Below are 12,685 nucleotides of genomic sequence, written 5' to 3' on the forward strand. Positions count from 1 at the left end.
TATATTTTTTCTGAAAGGTAATTTGTTGCATAAATATTGTTTTTTACAAGGTAATTCTGGACAATTTTTTTAGAGTGAAAAAAGTTATTTCACTAAGAGCCCATTCATTGAATCTGTCAGGCTTTAATCACTTCTAAAAAAAAAGGAAATGAAAAAAAGTAGTTTCTCATAAAGATATTTACTAAAGGTAGTGCAAAATATCAGCTGCATCACCACATTCTGACCGCATTTTGGAGGTTTTGAAGTTATTGCAACCGCAACATAGGCTTCGTAAAACGTGAAATGATCCACATTGACCGCGGAACTGGTTTCACCATTTCTGATCGTAACCACAATCGCGACCCACAATTATCCTTCTAATACATGAAAAATAAAATTGTTGGTGCTCATCAGGATAACTATGAAGCAAACTGAACGGAGCGTCAACAAACACAATTAGATGATATGACAGTATTTTCAGTGCTCGTTGAACTGTGCTCCTTGTGTCCTACTCCCAGCCACAGCCCACACTGCCACATTCTCTATTCCAACTTTTTAAAGGTTGCATTTATATATACAGGGAGACTAGTTACTAGTTAGAGTGATAGGAAAAGAGTTGTGATCCCTAAAATCAAAAATAAGAATGGAGTGAAATGGTTGGGAGATGAACAGCCAAATATAAGAACTAAGGAAAAATGGCTAGGACAAAAGGAATAAATGTCAAAGGCGAATGGAAATAGAGCTATAGAAGTAAAGAACCTTTTCCAAATATAAGGTGACAAAATTTTTAAAAAGGATGGTATTCCTGGAATACCTATAGCGGACAAACTCTGACAATGCAGCAGCAGCAGCTTCCCTTTGGAAATTTTGATGTTCATCTAAGAACTTGCTTAGAGTTAGACATATGGCTCGAACCTGTGAAAATTGAAGTTCACAATTAGAAAATCATCTGAGAGGATAATAACTTAATCACATGAAAATTACATAAATCATAAGCAATTCTTCACACCACCATGTTTTGGAAAAATGTTTCTGAGTGACTTCACCTTTAGAAATTCCAAACATTTAGCAGCTATGTACCCATTATAGTAGCGATAAATGACAACTTCGAAAAAGCTATGATTTAAGAATCAGAGAGGAGTAACAGATCACAGATGCTCTATAATTAGGCAAAAAAACAAGGGAGAACTATCACCATGGTAATGATTACGCGAACAACTCAAAACACCTCACAAGGTGTAGCATATCATTCGTTAATAAATTAGTCAAATTGGAAATTTATTGTACACATCTAAACAACTTCAAGCAGTAAATGGGAGTTTTTTTTATGGTAATCTGGCCAGTAGACAGGAAATGGTAGTTAACATACTTCCCATTAGATGACCTGGATTCAGCTCATGTCATTAAATGTGATGTTTTATGCTGATTAATTCTAACCTACATTACTCGGGCTTGTGTTCGACATTGAATGCTGCATCATTCACAAGCGGAGTTTTACCACATGAACCACCATACAAGGAAATAAGTGCAACAATTCTTGCAAACCCATAATTGATGATCGAAGTTCTAAATTACAGTCATGGGGATTTAGCAACAACGTAAATGCTATTGAATTAGAAGTTCAGATTTCGATCCAATATCTCACCATTTGAAACTTTCAAAGTTTACCAAACCTGCCTTTGATAATAATAAAGCAATATTCAGATTATTTTTTCTAGTTCAAAATATGAGTGAACTTGTCATATACATTAACTCGTTTTTCATCATCGTCATGTTACACCTTTTCATGTGAGAGCTAGGAAGATACGTTGCACATCATAGCAATAAGACTGAGAGTGTAATAAGAATTAGACAAAGCATTAGGAAAGTCTTGAATAATAGAACTACTAACATTTTTAATAGCTTATAAAATCAATCCATGTATCCTTCAAGGAATTAAAAATGAGGGAAAAATCACGTTTGGATTGGGATTCAGTATCTTTGTTCAAAATTTCAAAACTTTTATGCCAGATACAGAATGGATTTCCTGCTCTGCACATTTTTGGACATGTCCATGTAAAAGAGAGAGGAACAAAGAAGAAAGTCAAGAAACGGAAAAGAGAGGAAGAAATTCAGTTTTTCCTATGCAAGATGAAAGGAAAACAAAAGCCATTCACTTCAGATTCATGCTTCACAAACTAAAGTTAGTTATAAAGTTTCTTATATTTACTATGGCCAAGTGCCTTTTGACTGACATAAAAGAAAAAAGATGCAATGAGGATTAATTAATGCTCAGTCTATTGTATTACCTCCTTTGGTCTCTTTATAAACACACAGCTGGCTATGTCTCCAATAAGATTCACCCACTTTTCATTTTGACTTTGCTCTCCATCTCTCGCCAAAATCTATAATAATCAAAAATTTGTAATGTCAAATTTCTGAAATTAGAACCCACCAGTAAGACGACAAAGATCCACACACCTTTCCTATTTCAAGATCACCTACACATTCACAGAATGCTTGAAACGCAATTAACAGAGCTCTGCAAAATTGTAAAGGGACAACTGATCAACAATGCATAGAGAGATGAATTTGAACTTTGAAAGTTGAAACATTGCCACACAAGCAATTCAGACGCTTAAGAAAAAATTACCGTAGAGGTTCAGGTTGGCCCAAACTAGCCAGGCCATGACAACTTCCAAGTTGCAGAGTAAGTGCCCCAAGAACCAAAGCATAATTTTGCTGAACAGCCTTCTTTCCGATTTTTCCACCACCCCTGAAAGAATTTTTGTTGTTATTTTTGTAGCTCATATTTTACTACATGAAGTATAATTATTTGTTTAGGCGTATATAAACCTGAAGAAGGCCGTAAGACCAAATATAGACGCTTGCAATATTTCATTCTCACAGTGCTGGTTAGCACCATGACTTGAAATGTCTCCTTTTTCAGGAAGACTATTTATAGGGGTATGGTTAAGGACTGATATAATGTGCTCCAAGAACAAAAAAGAAAGTACATTATGTTGAGAAAAAGCCTGCATTAAAAAAACTATAGATATTAGAAACCGAAAAACATAATTCGAGTGACAAAAAGAGAGGTTCATTAAGAAATTAACCACTTAGAAAAAAAATAAACATCCACTTTTCAGAATATATATACCATGCAATGTCAACCTTCATCAATCATTATAAATAAAATTAACCAAACACACAATCCATCCATTTTAGCCCATGATGACAACTGGAGACAACCTAACTACTAATCCAATCTCCATGTGCTATCCCCTTCCATCAATGTCGTAGTATTCAGAGGTGAGCTACAAAATGACAACTTTTTTAAAATTTTGTTTTAATTTCATCAACTTCAACATCAAATATGAAAGATAAACTTGGACATCTGATCTCATAATATATTGATTTCGCAAAAAAGATCCACGATTGCCATTTCCTTTTTCCCAATAAACCATCTATCGCATCCTAACTATTTTTCAAAAATACGAATGGGCCAATCTGAATGAGCCAATACACACAGTGCAAAAAAGATCCACATAGCCCTTAACCTGTCTCTTCAATATTAGGCAATTTACACTCTAAAACTCCCCCGCCCATCAATATAGTCCAACAACCCATAGATACATGAACCAGTGTCAGTGTATAGCAAAGGCTTAACTTTTCTAAAAGCAGCATGCTTTTTACAAAGAAAGAAAAATAATGTAGCCTGTACATATCATGCACCAAAACTTCAGCTCCCAATAGCTATAAAAACAAAATCCATACAATCTTATTGATACACGTGTTTCCCAAACCCCAATGTTAAGCCAACTCCAAATTTTTGACAGGTTTTGAAGTCGGATGCAGAGTCCACCAAAACTGGAAAGGAAAACAAAGGAAGAGTTGCAAAAAACCCAGCAATACTACTGCTAATATAATTCCATGGTTCAACAATCTCCATATGAATTGCAACGAAGATGCGTAATTCAGACCAATTAAACATAACAAGCTAGCAAATTGGATAATCATATTATAATGTTTGATACATTTATATACAGAGAAGAGAATTTACATATGCAATAACTTTTAATGGGATTTTTGTAGGTTTGTGCACTAAGAAAATGCAGAAGTTATGAGGAATTAGAAAGTGACATGGTTCATTTCTTCTCTCTTTGTTGGTAAAATCTGGTAAAAGACAAGTGTATATAGGTTAGCTGCAAGTGCCAAGCCCTCAAACTCCCTAAAAATGAGCACCCCGTATCTGACAAATGTTGATCTTTGACATTCCATGAAGAAACACTCCAATCATATTTTATTTAAACGTGATGTTACACGAGTACTAACTTTAGTTATGAAGATATATTAAAGGTTAAATGCAAGCTGATGAAGAACCACAAGAATTATGATCTAATAATCCATTAAAACACAAAGGACTCACAAAAAATGCATCTTGCATTGGCCAGCCACCACGTAGTCTAGATATGTCTTTTGTGACAATATCCCTTCCCGCTGTAGCCAAGACTTCATCAAAAACAACTTTTGAACTTGTATGTTCTGCTAGAGCACATATCTTTCTACAATCAAGGAAAGGCATAACACAATAGTAGAAGTTTCATATTTCACGACAATGCAAGTTATGCAACTGCATAAATTCTTTTAAGGAGTCAAGAAAGGATACGGCACTTAGAGTTTCCTGCCGCAAATACTTTTCAGTCACATGACCGACAGCAGAGAGAAGGGACTGTGTTGTCCTGCAGAGTCATGCATGATAGAGATAAGAAACTCATCATACACCATAAAAAACAATGAAAAAATTTTAAAGATTCCAAATGTCATGAAACCTTGAAACATCAGATTCATTTAGCTCACTGTTCCTCTTAATCACAAATTCAATCACCGCTTGGATTGAACCTTCTGCTGATTGCTTGATCTTGTCACATATTGCAGTCGTACAACCATGCAACACAGCAACAAGCTGAGAGTAAAATTCCAGCATATCAAGCTACACTTTAAAGCTTGAAAAATGAAAGCGTACTTTAACATGAGGCAACTTGTTTTAAAATTAGATTAAGAAAATGAAACATACATGACATCTCTTTAGACAGAATACCCATGGCGTTAAGTAATGAACAATTATAAAGTAAATTAATTTCAATTATGTGGGACAAAGTAACATCCTTTCTCTTTGACTATGATGCTTGGCCATGATAGGAGCGTCAAAATCAATAAAAAAATGCAAAAGAAGAATTTGGAGATTCAAAATTCAGGTAAATAAAGTTAAATTTAAAAACTGCAAATTTCTGATATAAACAAATTTTTCCTTTTTTTTCTTTTGTAATTATGAAAATTTTCTCCTATCTTTAATAGGATCAACAATTGAAAGGAACGATTGCTTCATTAGTGCCTCAATATTTAATTGAGGCTTTACAATCAGAGATGAAAAAGGGAGTTTTGATTGTTAACATCATTTAGTGAATTTAATCATGCCACGACCCACACCCATTTTCTGCTAGGTGAGTTTGATCATATGCATAATCTGCATCGCAAAAGAGTTGGGTGACTGGGTCATGTCTGACAATCTTGATGCAAAAACAAGGCCGTATCAAATTTGTATGGGCTGAGTTGTAAAGGTTTTAGTTTCTAGCAAACGATACAACCCACACTGTAAAAGTGTAAAACCGTTTTTTAGGACAGCTCAAGTGCTATTTCATGGTCTAGATCAATATTTAACATAGTACGACAACCACATCATCATCATTACCGCATCGCCGTGACCGCAATCGCTTTTTACACTATGAACAAATGAGGAGTCCAAACATCATTGGCTACTATTCTATAAACTTTCATTAATGATTAGTACATTTAGCACTTTACCTTATACCTTCTTGCTTATACACGATCCTTTTACATAGACAATGAGGAGTTGGTGAGGGGATGTTCAAAGATATAGCCAAGTACATACCTCATCCTTTGTCAATAATGTACAGACCGACGAAACAACCCTGTTAAAAACTTCAGAAGGATCAATAGAAGCATCCTGTTGAATAATTCGGAAGTCATATAAGTTTAATCATATAAATGGCTATGTTAGAGAGAACAGAAAAAAAATGAAAATAAAAACTCACACTTTTCAGCATAGCTATAACATCCTCCAAAGAAGACAAGGCTCCATAAAACATTTCAACATTTGCATTGAAATAGGAATTTGTTGGCCTTGGAAGTGAAAGTGCAATACTGAAGAAGAGATCAAGGATCTGTTTAAAAATCAGAAAATCTCGTCAATAAGCTATATAAGTCAGGTAAGTGTGACCTTCAGAGCAAAGATAGACGTGACACAAAATATGATTTACCAAGATGCTAACCTGTGATGAGAGTTTTCTGACATCCGCATTGGTATCCGCACAACGTGGAAGATACATAATGACCCTCTCTCCAATAGTTAATGCTTCACGACTAGGCAATACAAAAGAAGCTGACAATAGAGCCAAGTCATAAGCACTAAAGTTTAGCAGCAGAAAAGTGAAACTTTAAGAAACTGTAAGGGACCATGAAGAAAAGAAAAGGAAACAAGAACGAGAAATGAAATGAAAGGAAACAAGAAAGGAAATTAAGTAACATGTATAGTTTCTAGAGTTTCTCACATCAGTTGGTTGTTTCCAGAACTCTCAACCTCTCATTCCTCTCCACTCGTTCTAGATCCTAATACCCTACAACGCCCATAGATGCCCATCTAATCTACAACCATAGTGTTTGCCAACCTTCATCTCCCATGACTGCTTTTCAATAAAGTAAGATGGCCAAAAGTAAGTGGTCGTTAGGTTCAACCTTTATTAATCTAACTCGATCACAAAACTCCTTTGTATGAATCTTAGAAATTGAATTTAGCTATCCGTACTTGATCTTCATTTATTATGTTTGCTACGGTAAGTTTCAAGATATAAGATCTGAGATATCTTTGTTGAAATAGTGAGATTGTTGTACCTTTTCTAGGCAATTGAAATGGAGAAGATTGGAGCATTAGTGGTATGTGGCTTTCAGTTAAGAAAATTTCTCTTTCTATAGTGGTGTGGAGTTGCGTAGTGAGGAGGCACTAGTGTGTGGAATTTTTTACAGGTTTTAACGTTTGAAAAAGGCGGTGATCAATAGGTGATGGTGGTAGCAGTGGGGTGAGGAGGATGAACCATGATGCATGGGTGCATGGATTTACTTATAAAAAACATTAATTTACATGTTTAATGTGTGATTATAGCTCATCTTCCAAGTAAAGGCAAAGATGAAGGTGGTTCAGTTGGATGTGATAGAGGACCGAGAACTTTCCAACAACTGTTCATAAGCCCAGAATCAGACTTGTAATGAAGTGATTAGAGCTAAAACAAGTAGACCAAAATTTTCTGACCAAAGATACAGGCGTGCGCGTAGTGTATGTTTCACATTTTATCTCTGGGTTATATATATATATATATATATATATATATATATATATATATATTATCTTTTAGAGTCCTTAGAAGATTAAGTTTTTTAGTAGATTAGATTTAGTTTTAGAATCAAAGTAGGATTTATTTTCTTATAAATTGGGGCTTTAGCCTTTATGTGCCAAGAATAACACAAAGTTCGAATTTTTCTTGATACAAAGTTAGTTAGCAGTTTACATTGGTTTTTTGTGCTGTTTATTCGTGAGTGAAGCAAGTTATTAGAATCATAAAAAATCCGTGCAAGTGGAATGAGTGAAGCTTAACTTAATTGAGAGGTAAAACTTTTAGTAAGAAAAGTAAGGTGTTCTCATCATGGTTGGACCGGTGCAACTACTTATCCTTCTATAACACCTAACTTGGTCTTTTAGCCGAATTTGGTGCAAGGGACGTGGGTGGGTGGTGGCAGACGGAGTTCAAAGGGAAGTGTAAGTGAACAAATGACCTTTGACAGTTCATGGTAACAGAGGGATTGGGATAGTTTGAGGGAGGAATTCAAGATTAAGGAAAACATTTTCACTCCATCATTTATAGTGGAAAAAGGATAATACAATTTTTTTTTGTCTTAAAAATGTTAGAAATCTAAAAGATGCCACCAATCTAACTTGTGAGCTTATCTCTAATAATCTTGGGGGATACCCCATTAACCACTTCTCTACAAAAGCAGTAACTAGTATTGAAATAAAAAAATTTCCTTTTAAGTATATTAGGTTGAAAATAAATTAGTTGAGAAGATGATAAACAGCATATTTACTTGGAAGATTCGGGAAATTTCCATGAGAGTTTCGATCAATAAGCTTGCTGTGTACACAAGTTCCATGACAGCCTAATGGACAGTGTCCACTGGTACAGAGCATATGAAATTTAATAAGCATCTCATGTACAGCCTGGCAACCTCTTGTCCTTTGATGATCAGCAGCAGAGGAAATGTATGGATCAATTTGTCTCAGAATATGCAAAAGCTGCTCAGCTCTACTTCTACCATCTTCCCCACTGTTCAACAGTATAATATGACCATAAGAAGCTAATAGTGATTAGTGAAGGATGAGTCAAAAAATTTAGAAACAAAATAAGGTAATAATTCTTACCAAATCTACAGGAAATCTAGAGTGATAATTACATTCACGAGAAAAAGGTCCATTAACAAGATACCCGTAGTGTTAGAGTTGGGATTTGGATAATCTATTGGGCATTTTCGAGATTTATAGAATCGATATACTTGGAGTAAAGCTACCATTTTTAAAGCTCGAATACTGAATTAGCTGTAAAACCACAAATATAAGGAACAGCAACACTATTGAGCACATTCCAACTATTGTCGATGAGAAGTAAATGCACTAAAATGAAAATAGCACTATGGTAGCTTTACTCCAATTACATGACCCACAATATTTTTTCGAAAATTTTTAAAATAGGATTGCAACAAATCTTAATTGAACTGGTAAAAAGTTATTACCTAGTAAGTAAAATTGCACACAAAAGTGTTATGAGATTGTCTATGAGGGGATTGACAACCTCTGATGGTTCATTAGGTAAAGCGAAAAACCCCAGGACAGCCTGAAACATTTTTAAATTTCATTCACCAACAGAGAAGACTAAAATTCGCTGACTCAAAAAATGCTAAAAATCAGTACCTTCATTATATAATTTCTAGTTTCCATTGTTAACTTTGGCTCCACTGAAACTAGTGTAGTGCAAGCACTTAAAGCAAGAGCCTATGTAAAGAAACAAAAGAAGCAAAAAGGCACAATGAGAAGACAGAGACTAAACAAAAAGCTATACTTCAAATGTGAATGTCCCAAGTTGATGCCTTGACCTGAGTCCGTAGAATTTCAACACTGGTGTCAATAAATTCATCATCATTGTCATGACCCATCAAAGTCAAAATATAATCTAGCAACTGATCCCTTCTTTTAAGCGGGAATGGTGCACCATTTTCTCCTGCTCGAATGACAGCTTTACCTGCAGTACATACAATATCTGAGCTACACAACAGACATTTAAAAAACTTCGAATTTGTTATGCATAAATAACTCACTGTCTGCAAGCATCATAAAAATTCAAAACAATATTCTAGTAAAATATTAAGGGCACAATGTACAATGACGTGCATGGAATAACAGGAAAAACAGAATTTATCATGTTGCTGTTTTTGCAGTTCAAATCAGAAAGAAATTTTGTATACATCTGAGTTCTGAGGTTCAAAGTACATATAATATATATATATATATATATATATATATATATATATATATATATATATATATATATATATATATATATATATATATATATATATATATATATATATATGTATATTTTGGTGGGGGAGGGGGAGGGGAGGCTAATATTAGATATACACTATATATAACATAATAATAACCAAAGAAGTGATTACACTTCTCAATTTCTTATCATTGCATACAAAAAGAACCTATTCATTATTAACATGAGAATATAAAGGCATGTAACTTTGATACAAAGATGACCCACGCTTAGTCCCTTACTATGATTTCTTGCACAAAATTATACATCAATTACTATGCTCGAGCACATTATGATTAAGGCTATGGGATTGTTGTTCTTGTGGAATACTATAGTTGAGCAACATATGATAACAAATGAAATCTAGGCTAAAAGGCTTACAGTTAAACTTGAGCTCTGGCAACAAGCCTTTTTTTTTAGATTTTTTACTTTTCAAAAACTTAGAGGAAGGGAGTCATTACAATCATAAAGTACGCAGCTACTTATGCAACAAAGAGCAGAGCTTGAGCGAATACTAGCAGCACCCATCTACGTAAAAGACTTAATGGAGCATCAAATGAAAACTGGAACAAATAACTTCTAAGTGGCTCTTTTGTGAGGTCCTCTTAACCCTAATTTTATTTTAAGTGATTTTTCAATTTATTTAAACATAAAAATGTTAACTCAGCAATCCAAAACATAGATACTGAAAAATAACTTTTCTAACTGGCTAAGTCTTGCCTAGTTTAAATTCCATCCAAGACTTCATGTTTATTTAGCTGTTTTACAAAAATTAAGGTCAAACTTTGTAAGTTGAGTGCAAATTTTTACTAATATATATCTCAATCTTGTTATATTTACTGTTATAACGATTTTAAAACAATCAAGTTTTTAAAACTTTTCATAATACCTGAGTAGAATATAAAAAAGATCAGAAGCTTGCAACTTTAAACCAGGAAGAAGCAAGCGGCAAAAATGAATAAAAAGAGGGAGTGACTTTTAGAATATGCATAAAAGGGAAAAGAAAAGTAAAAAGCTGATCTAGAATTTAACAGAAACTGATTATAGATGATCAGTTGAACGCAAATCCACCTAAACCTTAAACAAACTGTTCTTCCTGTGACTAGAATTAAGAATACTTATCGCTGTAATCAATATAAATTAAAATTCTCAGCACAACATACCCAGTAAATCAATAGCAGTGATAACAGCCTGCTTTGCAACAGGATGATATACATGGAGAAGACGTGACAGCATATTCGTTCCCTGAAAGTTACACAAGAACAAATTAGAAATGCATAATGAATGAATACGAGAATATAGGTGTCCTTCAACCAGCTCATTCTCATTTCCTCAGTTCATCAGTATAGACGAAATCTATAGTCCATTATACACTACAGGGTTAAGGTGTTGAAATAGCCATTAGAATTCATGCACTCAAGCGCTCACACCAATACTAAGTGAGTGAGCTTTCAATTATACAGATAATATAATTGATACATCACTGCACAAGAAAATAAGTTGCACGAATGAAGTCAGTGTAATACCCCAGATTTAGCTTGAAAAAAGATTGATAGACTACTCATATCAACAAGGTGCATCTTCTTTTCTAGGGAGCCCATTTGCTGAGAACTCCACAGTTAAGCGTGCTTGGTGGGGAGCAATCTTAGGATGGGTGACCTCCTGGGAAGTGTTCCCGGGTGCGCACGAGTGAGGCCAAAGTGCGTTGGAAAGACTTGTGTTGGTTTGTGGGGCCAGTCTACAGTCTCTATGAGTAGTCACCAGCGGTCTGAGGGGCCGGGGTGTTACAGTCAAGTGCAACAGATATAGTCCATAAGATATAAGAGACTAGACTCTGTTGGTTTAGGCATGTGTGACGACAACCCCCTGTTAGTACAATTGAGAGCTACAAAAGTCAAGGCTACATATGAGGTTAAAGGAAACAAAAAATGAATTTAATGACGGAGTAGATGTGGCTGAATGAAATACCATATAGCATTGGATAGGGATGAATGAAAAGATGTATTGTCACACACGACCTCTTAGGCTAATTTGTTTTGGGAAGTGCCAATCGATTCCCTAATCTTCTCGTAAATCGCAAATTGGAATATGCAAAACATGGTCAATTTTGGGCCATTTTGAGCGAATTACGAACTAAAAAAGTGCACACAGTAACTAAGCTAGAATTTCTGTACACATAAAATTAGGATTCTCAAGATAAAAGTAATACCACGAGGGCATCTATCCGTGCCTCAATAACAGTTGAAGGAGCATATCTTGCTGCATATCCATACATCAAAGCCAAACCAGCATGTATATCATCTGAATCTTCAACTCTAGCTTTATCAATGAAGAAAGCCAGTACCCTACAAATACCAAAATACAGTTAGTTTATCATTACTTTTCACCATATAGATCAAACAAAAAAATATAGTACCTAAGATTTAAGCAAAGGAAAGGACGTTTTCTTAAAAAAAATATCTTTCCAGCTGTAACAAGACGAGGTAAGCATCTTAAAATTTCAAAGTAAAAAGATATTTGGTGACAAACTCTAAAGTCTAAATCACAATCAAAGTTGAAACACATAGTTTCACAGTGAAGACAAGGAAACAGATAAGCTAATAAAAACAATCAAACTTATTCTTCTGTTCTTCCAAGCACCGCGCCCCAAGCCATTGTGTATCAATGCATTCTCAGACTTAAAGGAGACTTTGAATGCACCATAACACTCCAAGCTTTTGTGTCCCTCATCGATTTGCAAAACTCGTTTAAGCAAACTTTTTTGGACTTGACCCTTTACAGATAATTATAAAAGACATTGGATTCTTCTAAAACGAGGTTTCCCGTTCAAGGAAAAGCTTATATTTTGAGCAGGTATATCATCATTATCACTGTGTTTCTGTTATTTGTTGCTTACTGAGTTCATTTCATTATCTTTTTAATTAAAATTTTTAATTTAAGTATAAAGAAAAGGAAAACAAAGTAACATCAATTACGGTTGTTTATCAGAGAACCAAATC

The 12,685-nt window shown here is 34.6% G+C and overlaps 1 protein-coding gene across 4 annotated transcripts in view; it reads right to left on the bottom strand.

Moving 5' to 3' along the window:
- Nucleotides 1-12,685, bottom strand: part of LOC130813222 (protein SHOOT GRAVITROPISM 6) — a 39,910-nt gene that overhangs the window by 7,931 nt on the left and 19,294 nt on the right. For all 4 annotated transcript variants that reach the window (XM_057678999.1, XM_057679000.1, XM_057679001.1 and 1 more), the window contains 17 exons: nucleotides 11,896-12,031; nucleotides 10,850-10,931; nucleotides 9,238-9,383; nucleotides 9,056-9,136; nucleotides 8,878-8,978; nucleotides 8,176-8,414; nucleotides 6,312-6,421; nucleotides 6,075-6,203; nucleotides 5,912-5,986; nucleotides 4,791-4,924; nucleotides 4,628-4,700; nucleotides 4,388-4,519; nucleotides 2,815-2,993; nucleotides 2,612-2,734; nucleotides 2,440-2,500; nucleotides 2,268-2,363; nucleotides 794-894 (listed from right to left, as the gene is read on the bottom strand). In XM_057678999.1, coding sequence (XP_057534982.1) covers nucleotides 794-894; nucleotides 2,268-2,363; nucleotides 2,440-2,500; nucleotides 2,612-2,734; nucleotides 2,815-2,993; nucleotides 4,388-4,519; nucleotides 4,628-4,700; nucleotides 4,791-4,924; nucleotides 5,912-5,986; nucleotides 6,075-6,203; nucleotides 6,312-6,421; nucleotides 8,176-8,414; nucleotides 8,878-8,978; nucleotides 9,056-9,136; nucleotides 9,238-9,383; nucleotides 10,850-10,931; nucleotides 11,896-12,031 — 1,998 coding nt within the window. The remainder of the gene's footprint in view (nucleotides 1-793; nucleotides 895-2,267; nucleotides 2,364-2,439; nucleotides 2,501-2,611; nucleotides 2,735-2,814; nucleotides 2,994-4,387; nucleotides 4,520-4,627; nucleotides 4,701-4,790; nucleotides 4,925-5,911; nucleotides 5,987-6,074; nucleotides 6,204-6,311; nucleotides 6,422-8,175; nucleotides 8,415-8,877; nucleotides 8,979-9,055; nucleotides 9,137-9,237; nucleotides 9,384-10,849; nucleotides 10,932-11,895; nucleotides 12,032-12,685) is intronic.

The sequence above is a fragment of the Amaranthus tricolor genome, chromosome 5 (assembly GCF_026212465.1).
Source record: "Amaranthus tricolor cultivar Red isolate AtriRed21 chromosome 5, ASM2621246v1, whole genome shotgun sequence".
Classification (NCBI taxonomy): domain Eukaryota; kingdom Viridiplantae; phylum Streptophyta; class Magnoliopsida; order Caryophyllales; family Amaranthaceae; genus Amaranthus; species Amaranthus tricolor.